Source organism: Alosa pseudoharengus, unplaced genomic scaffold (genome assembly GCF_046254945.1).
Source record: "Alosa pseudoharengus isolate Yale_2024_CS ecotype anadromous, Long Island Sound unplaced genomic scaffold, YU_APseudo_1.1 YU_APseudo_1.1_scf_7, whole genome shotgun sequence".
Lineage (NCBI taxonomy): Eukaryota > Metazoa > Chordata > Actinopteri > Clupeiformes > Clupeidae > Alosa > Alosa pseudoharengus.
The window spans coordinates 23,101,340-23,112,650 of record NW_027468859.1 but is presented as its reverse complement, the minus strand read 5'-3'; the positions used below and the strand labels follow the sequence as shown (position 1 = coordinate 23,112,650).

The 11,311-nt window shown below is 41.9% G+C and overlaps 1 protein-coding gene across 6 annotated transcripts in view; it reads right to left on the bottom strand.

The window, feature by feature from the left end:
- Nucleotides 1-7,058: 7,058 nt before the first annotated feature.
- Nucleotides 7,059-11,311, bottom strand: part of fam49a (family with sequence similarity 49 member A) — a 32,384-nt gene continuing 28,131 nt past the window's right edge. For all 6 annotated transcript variants that reach the window (XM_076272938.1, XM_076272936.1, XM_076272937.1 and 3 more), the window contains 6 exons: nucleotides 9,768-9,845; nucleotides 9,538-9,654; nucleotides 8,303-8,382; nucleotides 7,923-8,049; nucleotides 7,683-7,753; nucleotides 7,059-7,381 (listed from right to left, as the gene is read on the bottom strand). In XM_076272938.1, coding sequence (XP_076129053.1) covers nucleotides 7,318-7,381; nucleotides 7,683-7,753; nucleotides 7,923-8,049; nucleotides 8,303-8,382; nucleotides 9,538-9,654; nucleotides 9,768-9,845 — 537 coding nt within the window. In that variant the 3' untranslated portion in view covers nucleotides 7,059-7,317. The remainder of the gene's footprint in view (nucleotides 7,382-7,682; nucleotides 7,754-7,922; nucleotides 8,050-8,302; nucleotides 8,383-9,537; nucleotides 9,655-9,767; nucleotides 9,846-11,311) is intronic.

Genomic DNA, 11,311 nt, shown 5'->3' with positions numbered 1-11,311 from the left:
TGTGGTGGCTTATTTTAATGCGCTTAGAGGTAATACCAAATACAGTTTCATGGGACATCTAGATGTGATACCAAAATTATAACTTTGATACCATACCATGCCTAATTATCTTAATATCAATGCTGAAAGGATACCACGGCAAAAAAACAGTAGGCTAATAGAAGAACTACAATGGAATTGTTTTTTGTGATTTCTTTTTTTTTTGGTGAACTGATGAGATATGGCTTTTATCAAAACCTGATCAAAGCACCATTCTTACCAATACTTATAAATTGGGGTATGGTCACATTTTTACCTTCAACGTATCACAATTCCTTTCCTTTTTAATGCCAATGTATCATACAATACCATCTCAGTGATATAATACTGAGCAATGGTAGACAGAATGAATGTTTGCACATTGTAACCAGCATGCCTTTGGAATGACTAAAGCATGGTTAATGGAATGGTCTGGAGGAACGTGAGCTCTCAAGGTGCAGTGTTCTGAAGACAAACTGTCAGTGACTTATGGGGGACTTCCATAGATTTCCATTTCAATGTAATAATTCCATTTCAATAAGGGACATTATGAGATCTCAGTGATGAATAGAATATCCTCTTATTTATGAATGTGCCCAAATGGGATTGATCTGACCTTACTCATAGGTTATCCACTATTTCAGCGGTGACACATTTTATGAGCTCATAAAACTCACATAAAAGAAAAAAACATTTTTCACAATGGAGGAGGATGTTTCCATTGTTCCTTTCTATAGAATGTCTAGCACTGCCTCAGTATCTGACTACAGACTCATCACAAACAATTCAATATCAAAAGAAAATTAGTGACCAATTGGCCAGATGGCCAGTCCACCCCTGTCCAACTCCACTGTATGTTCACGGAGAACTACCTCCTCAGACTGTTTGCTAGTGTTCACAAACGTTTGCTGGAAACTCAGGGAAAATGGAAACCGGTGTTTACGAAATTGAACGCACCTCTGTTCTTCACTGATTTACTGTGATCTTTTGGTTTGCTCTCGTGCCCCACCTGCTATAACATTTGCTACAACCTGGCACAATGCATCTATTCATGTTTATTGTGCACTGTCCCTGTTGAAATAAATAAATAAATTACATCACATTACATCCATCACAGTCCTGCTGGAATGCTCCACACGCTGGAATGAGAGCCATGAGAGCCATCATCAGGCAGGCTTGCGAGTGCAGAGCTTGGCAGATGGCCGCTGGACGGTGCCGTCTCAAGGCCTGCCTGAGCTATTCTCATCCGTCTCTCCGAGCCCCATGCCAATAACTGCACTCTCCTCTGCCTATCGATTGGGGACACAAAAGGAGATTGTGTTGCCATCAATAAGCCAGCAATCCCCAGCAGCACTGGGCCCCCGAGTCGTCTGTAAGAGCTGCCAGCTAGTTCTTTTTATTTTTTATTTCTGAAGAGAAGAAAAAGACAAACAGAGAAAGAAAGAAAGGTAGAAAGAAAGAAAGGTAGAAAGAAAGAAATGTGTGCGTGTGTGTGTAGGAGACATAAAAGAGTATGTCCATTTTCTCCTTATCTCTGGTCTTTAGTGACTCATTTCCCAGTGTGCATGTCAGTGAGGCATCAGAGAAAGGAATGGGGACTCGGCCCCCTCCTTTTTTAAGATCCTTGTCACAAGCTGCAGAGCAGCGGTTTCCATTCAGCACACCTTCACCACCGCAGTCTGTCTGTCTGTGACCTGTCTGAATCATCCTCATCCTCAAATATGTGTGTGTGTGTGTGTGTGTGTGTGTGTGTGTGTGTGTGTGGGGGGGGGGGGGGGGGGGTCCCTCAACCTTGTTTCAAGCCCTGAGGGAATATTACAGAGGGAAGCTATGATGATAAAAATGATTTTCAGAGTGAGGGGGACATTTCTTAAACAAGACTGGCAGGTGAAGTCACTCATGTTTTTTTCATCAAATGTCAGCTGAGGTAAATTGCCGTGGCAACCCATGAAGGAAAGACCTAAAAAGACCTAATAGCTTTCTTCCTGTGTGCAAGATTTGTTTATCGTGACAACGCATTTTAGGCATTCCGCCTGAAATGCACACGCGTTGTCACGTCTCACGACCACATAAACAAAGGTTATGCACATCGCACATATGCACATAAGCACAGTCTTGGGTGACGTTAAAAAAAGTTGTTAGCCTATCAGGAGATTTTAAGATTATTTGCGTTGCATACTGTGGTAAAGACATACCGGTAGGCTATAAGGTCGTCTCGTTCAACTGGATGAGGATTTCCTCGAGTTGCCCCAATTAACGTCGATGCTGTATGTGGATCAGTGACAGAGGCACTGTAGTTTCAACGACTGTTGCAGTTCATTTTTAAGACTTTTCGTCAATGGTAAGACAAGAATTCTATTTAGGCTATGCTTGCCTGGGCTAATGTGCGCTGTGTGTGACCTGCGTGCGTGCACGCTCATCTGATTCTGTAGACAATTTGTTGTGTGTTCCGTTTCATGGGCTAAAAAGACAGGCTATCCACAAACGTGAACGTTTAATCACTAGCATGGGAATAACTGAGGCATCATCTGCGTCGGGCTCGGGTCGGGTTCGGACATAAAAATGAAAATGCGTGTCGGGTTCGGGTCGGGTTCGGACGCAACTCTGTCGGGCGCGGGCCGGGTTCGGACAGAAATTTGCGGCCCGATCCGCACTCTACCTCACAGGCACAGTATGACCGTAAAGCTTGAGATAAGCCATTCACCTGATGAAATTGCATTTAATATTTGTTGTTCCCGGGCTTTCTTAAAGAAGAGATTTAGATCTCAATGGGACTCTCCTGGAAAAATAAAGGATACATTAATACATATATAAATTCTCAAAAATGTGTGACAATAGAAAATTGAGGTCAACCTCTAAGGACAGGCCTAGGCCTGGTGACCAAGAAAATGATGCAGACATTTAATTTAAGCTTGTATGCCAATATCACACTAGAACTGATTAAATACACTGTAGCGACGCTGTAGTATAGGCCTACTGGACACTGTGCCCATGCACTTCACGCATCTCAGTGTTTCCCATACATTGACTTATTTGTGGCAGCCCACCACAATATCAACATTGACCACCATACAATGATTTTCTATGTTGTACTCATTTATAATTAATAATCTAATTAAGTTATGTGCAAGCATATAAGAAGCAGTATCCCTACGCTAATAGAATACTGTTGGGTTGTCGAGGTTAGCACACTGTAACATTACAGCTACTTGTCAATCTCGACATCTCGTGCAAGGCAAGTATAACTATGGGGTATTCATTTTATTGACTCTGACACAGAATGTTTGCTCCCCCCCCCCCCTTCACCTACTACCAAATACAATTAAATTCTGTGGGAAACACTGCATCTAGCTATACTTCTCCCACCCCAGGGTGCCCCACAGACACTAGTGCTTCACCCATCTCTAGGATCCCTCACACAAGGGTCAATCTATCCTGGGGGTCCCTCATACAGCTCGCACATTGGGTACGCCTCCGCTGGCCTCACGGCAAGCCATCCCACTTCTGACACCACATGTAGAGAGGGGAGAGAGCGCAGTCACCCCACCCGACCTCAAACGCCAGGTCAAACCTGCAGCTTGAGCTTGACCGGTATGGTAGTCAGAGCGCATACTCCACTAGTGACGGCATACACCTAGACAGTTGTATGAAATGAAAACAGAAAACAGGCCTAGTTCTAATGGCCTGCTGCTACCCTTGACACATTGGCCTGGCAGGGGAGTAGTGAGAATTATGTGTAAGAATATTAGGCCTATTTAGCACTAGCTGGCACAGTGCAATTGCTATAAGTCTAAATGTGATGATGTACACATTATCGACAACTTTCTGAAGTCTGTTTTTTTTTTTATTTTATATATATATCTTTTCCCAAGAAAGCAGTAGTTGCTTTCTGTTGCGTTCAATCCACACTGCAAGAGGTCAGCAAAAAAGTAATCACTGGTCATGACATTGCTGTGCTTTTTTAGGGCAAACCTGTAGGATTTACTGACTGCTGTTTCAGCAGAACTGGCTGTGTCATGCCATGACTCCCCCAGTCCTGCTTAGGAGATAAGAGAGGAAATGCAGCCAAGTAGCCTATAGCCCACATAACAACTGGACCACGAAGACACCTGGAGCACTTCAATTGTGCAAAAGCTTCAGCAAAAGTTGGAGCTGGCCACGGTTCATTAGACTACTCGAAAAAGGCCGTGCTAAGACAAGGCAATCAGATTGCTCTTATGAGTGCAAGGGAAAGACCTTTATTAAATGACCACAAAACACCCACAGACTAAGACTTGAAACAAAAGTTGTTGTAGTAGTAGACCTAGTCTTCACAAGTGAGTGAGCTTAAATCACCGGTATTTCGCCAGTTGAAGCTTGCAGCACATCAGCCCATAGTTGCACCTCGTGTTTTCTGGCTGCAGTATTTATACATGGATGTCATTGATTAAGCCCCATCCGCTCCTATCATTTTAAACATTATAACAATGCAAGGTGAGACAGTTGGATGTCCAGTACACTTCTTGAGACTTACCCCTAATGATTTTGCGTATGTGGGTGTCACGCCAAATTCTTTCCATGGACATAGACACACATTTCGTGCGTAACACTGCCCCCAAGTGTACAGTCCTTATCATTACACTAATATATTTTGTGTACGTGGCAACCACAAGTCTGTAATATTATAGTATATTTTGGCAAGTGTAGACCATGTTTAGGCCTGTTCATATATTGTATTTTATGTCTTTAATGTAGGCCATGCTGTTCACAGGTAAGAAATAAGTACAGAAATTGTGAGTGCTGAAAATGTACCAATTTTATTGTTGATCCACACATCCATTCCATATGCAACAGGCAAGTGACACAGGATGTTTATATAAAACAAATCAACTTAAAGAAATATTAAAACAAACGTCAGTTAACACTTATCTCCTCAATATTCAAAAATGATTTGCAAATGTTTCACCCTGCACTGTAAAGGCATTGTGTCTGTCAAAGTTGATGTCTCTTACAAAATGTTTTTGCAGAAACTGTAAATGCATTTACCCTCTATGTACAATTGCAATTGATATGGAATGCTATAGCTCATACAGTTAATACACCATGAGTCAGCGGTATATACTGTGAATATAGTAAAATAAGTATTATTTTACTTCATGGCTCTATTAGTAATGCATTGGTTAGTTTATGGCTTTTCAGATGGGTTCTGACGATCCCACAATTCCAACAAATCAGTCACCTGTGAACATCTATGGATGTCTGCCCAAATAATTTTTCTTCCCATAGCAATCACACACAGACACACACACAAGATCTGTTTTGAATGAAAGCGCAACAAAATTCACCATTTTTTTTTTCTAGATCTACAACTTGTGTTGGGCAGAAACACTGTTGTTTACTTGAATGATCAAGCGTCCCAGGAGTGGACTAACAGTAGGTGATTGTCTGACACATTGGTCCACTCATGCCCCCATTATACACGGTTTAAAAAAAAAAAAAAACACGACAACAGCAAATTCTGTCATCACCAAAATCCACAAATCAGATACATTGTGGCATGGCCATGAGACAAAAAGATCATTTGTTCAAAGCATGTGACAGTCATACCAATCTCACAAGTGCTCCAAACATGCTGAAACTACCCTTGTTTGTATTGATATGCAATGCCCCCTCACTGAAGTTCCGTTTCGGGAATAGCATCCACAAAAGGACTCAAAATGAGGGCAAAAGACCACTTAGGTTTTCAACCTGAACTTGTGTGAGCATGAATCTTAATAAATGTTCAGTAAGATCATCCTGAAGGACACAATCGAAGAACAGCAGCACAGAACTGGTTGCCCCCTGGCCAATGCAGAGACCTGACCGTTTACTCCACTAAGTACTTCACAAGTAGCATTTCATCTGTAGCAGGTGTCTCAAGCGCTTTTCTGTACAGCATCAATGAAGCAGAGCAAATGAGAGAAAACCGGAAGGGAAAACTTGCCTTTTTTGAATGTCTGCAAAGCCAAGTTAGAAAGGTTAGGCAGCTTCTTGGCTTGACTGGATGGCTCAACATAGCCATGTCACAAATATGTGGTAGATGAGATCACACATTTTATGACTCATCATTTCTGATTGGTAAATGTCACAACCAGTCATGTTTTGATATCTATAAGCAGTCACAATGTCAGCCATGATGACAAGAGTCAGTACTGCATGGACTATGGGGTGGCTTCAGTTTTGACAGACAGTTCAATTAAAATGTTCACAAGATTTACAGATACCCGTTTACCTGGAAGCTATGCAAGACACTCCTACAAACTGCACCAACATAAGCACAAACCTCTCTATTCACACAGGCTAGTTTTCAAACAAACACGATTTACTGTGCTCTCCTGTACTGTCGTCCGCTCACACGGTGGACATTTCCTGTCACACAAGTGCATGTCACTGTGCAGGTGGTTATTAAAAGTTACTTATAAAGCTTGTGGTTATTTTTGACTTTTTAAATAGGCTGAATAACATTTGAATCAAGAGTGCCTAAACTGTGTAGACGGGGCAGTTTACAGATATGAGGATGAACACTTCAGGTCATCTTATTTTATTTCACAAAGTAAAGTAAATGTTGAGGAGAACTTAGGTTCCGTGAGAAGTTAACGAGCCAAAGAAAGAACCCAACAAGCAGTTGGAAAACAAAAATTACACAAGATAAAAAAAATACCATCAAACTTCCAAAACCAGTTTATAAACACATCAAGTGAACAAAATTCCACACGCAGACCAACAAACGAACAAAAAGAACATTTGGTTCCGGGACTTTTATGTGGCACGTGGTCTCCCCTTGGGCAGTCACACATTTCGCACAAGCACAGTTTGTATGCATTAACCTACCAAGACCATCCATCAATACACCAATACTACTGTAGGCTTCCAAACCCACCATCCCACGGACACAACACAAACAAAACGACCTCCTTTGGTTAAATACGATCACTTCATTATATTGGGAGTTCTGTAGGTTCAGATAGCTGCATGGCAAATGATTTTCAAGAGTGTTTGTAAGGCTTCTTTTTTCTTTACAAAAAAAAAGGCATCATTGATTTTGTATTTCAACAAACAGTATAGGCAATCAGCGATGGTAGATGGGATTTTATAGAATAAAAAGGTACATTTTCTCAATGTTTCAGTGACATGGAGGGAATGACTATGTAAATACACACAAGTATTAACATCAAGTCCTTAAATAATGTAAACATATACATCTTTGAGGTCAGTACATTGATCCTCCTCATATATATAAAAACAAATCAAACAAAAACAAAACAAAACAAAAAAACAACTTTACTGAAGCATAGTCCTGATGTTTTTCGGAGTGGACTCGTCATTCAAATGTTTGGTGGTGAACCTGAAAAAATAAATTGCAATTATGCAATTTTGCCATTACCCCTTCCATACAGCTGAGACCAGCAACACGGACCCCCTACAACCTTTTCCATTCCTTTTCTAATAGGCTAGTTAATCCATGTCAATTCAAGTGGAAACTATCCTGAAACAGTAGCCGTATAACATCATTAACTTCATTAGACCTACAACGAAAGTTAAATTTTATATGTTGAACTTTAAAATCCTGTGACTTTTCCAGGGTTTTCATGAGCATGCAAACTCTGGAGAGAAGATACCCCAAGAGAAGAGACCCCAGGACCTACTTCAGGGCATTTAGAAGACCTTCCACGTTATCTGTTGGCTGTTCTTTCAGGACCTTTATGCATCCTTTCATCTGAAAGGTGGAGAGACAGAACAGAAAAAGCGTGAGGCAAAAAACCACAGGTCTCACAAGAGTCTCTCCACAGAACAGAACTTCACGTTGAGAATAGAATATTTGAGAATAGAATAGTTGAGAATATAATATAATATAATATAATATAATATAATAGAACAGAACTCACGTCAATTTTGGAGGACTTGTTGAAGGCCCCGTTGGGGTGCACGTGGTCATAAAGGATGATGACGCCCACCATCACCCGCATGCAGAAGAGCAGCGTGTCTTCGCTGTTGAAGCGACTGCTGTACTCTCTACAACCGTATGCACACAGACACAAACACAGATTTTACTATTACACAGATGCTTCAGTTTCCACTGACTTGCACTGGAAAGATGTAAAGCAGAGTCTTGTCTCCATTCATTGGGTGTGTTGGTGGATGTTCGTTGATGATGCCAAGTTCACAAGCTGTTAATGATCCCTGTCAGCTCTGAAACTCTGCCAGTGAATCTCCATAGTAGAAAAGGGCAGTTTAAAACAGTTGGGGTCATTCAAAGGTCACTTACGGCGTCTCCAGCATGACCTTACACACACTGGCCATGGTGCTCAGACAGTCTGTTGTGTTTTCCAGGGGTAACGTCTTATTCTGTACACACACACACGACAGGGAGAAACTATTAATTAGGCCAAAAAGACTTTCAGTGTACACAGAATATTGTTAATCATTAATTGTATTAGGGCCAATCTCAATTCTCTATTTTACCCCTTCTCTTCCCCTTAGTTTTGCGCGTGCACGTGAGACGAAGGGCTATCTCAATTCTCATTTCGATCGAGGGGTAGGGATAAGGGCAAGGGGTAGATACCCCTTAAAACCAAGTAAGATCGGGAGCTTACTTGAAACCGAGGGGTAAGAGAAATACCCAACATACAACGCTCACACCGGAAAAATAAGCACACCGAGAGATTCATTGACATGAAATGTTGCCATTAATAAGGACTATAAAATTAAAATGGTAATTGTTTTATGTTGCATTCAATGTTGTGAACATATATTGAAGGTCCTGTTCTTCACGAGGAAGTTTTCAAAAATCGCCTGTTTTGTGAATGTTAACAGCACATCATTATTTGCGCGAATGTCTCGCATTTTACATATTTCCATGTCTTCCCCCCGAATTGGTAGCATACCATGTCAGAAATGTAAAGTCCAACAGCAGCTAAATTCGCTGAACTTTTTTACCGCTCGTCTGATATGAATGCTGCATAGGCCTACTGCTGCCGACTCCTCGCAAAGGCTATTACAGGTAGCGATTGCTTCTGATGTCAAGTAACGACCATTTGGATATTATTGTAAAATATTGAAAGAGTTGTGGGATGTTTACATAGCAAACTGCATGTTTATTTTGTCCCCCATCCCTGTTTCATTCACCCGGACCAGAAGGTAGGCTGCGAACGAACATAGGCACGTTCTGCTGTTGTTGAAATAATTCCTGAACGGTTTTATTCCGAGCTGAAAATGCAATGATAGCCTATTTGACAGCAGACAGGTTGCTAGTGACAAAATATTAGCTTTCAGTGTGGTACGATCTCTGTAAATGACGTTAATTCAAGTGTTTCAATCATCCCGCTCTGCCTTATGGTTGGCTAGTGGTATCTCATTTCCAAGGGGAATATTCTTCACCCCTATGTCTTGCCACTCGGTTTCGAAGGGATAGGGGAAGGGGAAGGGGTAAAACAGAGAATTGAGATTGGCCCTTAGTCACGGTTTCAGAGGGGGGTGGGGGGTGTTAACAGCCATGCTTACCTCAGTGACAAAGTTTGTTGTGGCGTTGCTTAGGGTCTTCAGCATGGGTGTGGCCTCTGCATAAAACAGGGACATCCGATTGGCCATCTCGTTGTTGACCTCATTCTCAATGTCCAGCTAGGAGCCAGAACAATGTTATGTTTCATCTTGTAATTCTAATGCTGCTTTTCCAAACAAATATTCCGATATGTTTGATCAGGGGTGTGGGGATTTGTCCAAGATAAACTCACATTCATGTTATTTATCCTGTTTCGACTGATAGTCCTTCTGTAGTAACTGAAGTCATTCTGGATAGCAGGAATTCTCATCTAAATGGGACAGCATTGGAACATACAACAAAGAAACAAACAAAAATGGCAAGACCATGAGAAAAACATTAGAGGAAACAGATAGCTCAGATGAGCTCAGTGTTACGGTTACATATTAACGGAAATTTTGATTTCAACAACTCAAAATTAAAAGGCGTACCAGAGATTTCATAGCACAGTGCATTCTGCACTTTAAAGGCAACAATATTTGCTCTCGGTGTACCCCTTCAGTTGAGAAACGGAACAGTAAACAAACTACAGTAAATATGCATCTTTTGCATCAAAGTATGAACATAACTCTGATATAATATAGAGGAAATGCACAGACAGCAGTCTGTAGGATCTCCGATTTCCTGTAGCATAGCAGCTCTTTTATGTTACAATTTCGAAAGGGGGATGGGGGGGGGGGGGGGTGCTGTTTTCTACCCAAAACCAGAAAGTTTTTAGGCCAGAGGGCCGCTCAGACAATGGCAGAAGAACCGTTCGCCATGTTACGAGGTTATATGCCATCATAATGATTTTGGTTATGTTATGTTAAGGTCAAAAAACTGTTAAGGGTGCCTTTAAAAACAAAACAAAGCTATTGCTGGGACACTTCCATTCAATGAGACATTTTGTTGCAGCTACTTCCCGAGTGTGGAGAGGCAGGAGAGGACCGAATGAATGGCATAAGCATTAATGTTTAGCACCACCCATAACCTTTTCATCTAAACTGTTCTGCATGCAGGCGAGATACTTGCCCCAGATTTTGCTTGCTCTAGTAAGCATTCATAGCCTGGCAGGCTATCCTATATCATTGAAATGTATAGTCTGGAATCGAACCATTCACCTCGCTTAATCCAAGGGGCGGGCAGAGAATTGTCTTTCAAACTGCCTAGGCATGCAATAGGCCAGCGCTACGACCAATCAGAACAAAGAGCAGGATGACGTGGCCAGAGCGATGAAAACAGTGAACGGGGAAGTAAACTTTTACCGTATCCGGTTGGCAAAACGGCAAATACATCCTTCTTCGAAAGGAATGACTTAAGTGCAACTCCTCCAAAGTTGATGCCAACGCCGATTCAAACAACCGCTCTTCGTTCGCCATAGCCACCTTCCTTGTTGCTACCATCGCAGGACTGTCATCTTTCTGTTAAGCCCGCCTTAAGACTCTCTAACAAAATAGAGCGCTGTGATTGGATGACGTCCACGGCGTCAGCCAATAGAAATCCCTATGGTTTGATACTAGACGTACAGGCTGAGCAAATTAATTTGCCGCCGCTAGGGTGCGTCTAGATTTCTAGGCTAAAGCATTCATGTTAAAGTGCCCAATAGCGGGGGCGCTGCGGCTAACAGAGCCCATACCACATTCAGGTCCACGGGGATCTGGGCTCAAGTCCGACCCGGATCATTTCCTAATCCTACCTCATCTCTCTCTCTCCCACTCACTTCCTGTCACTCTCTTCACCTTCCTATCGGTTTAAAGG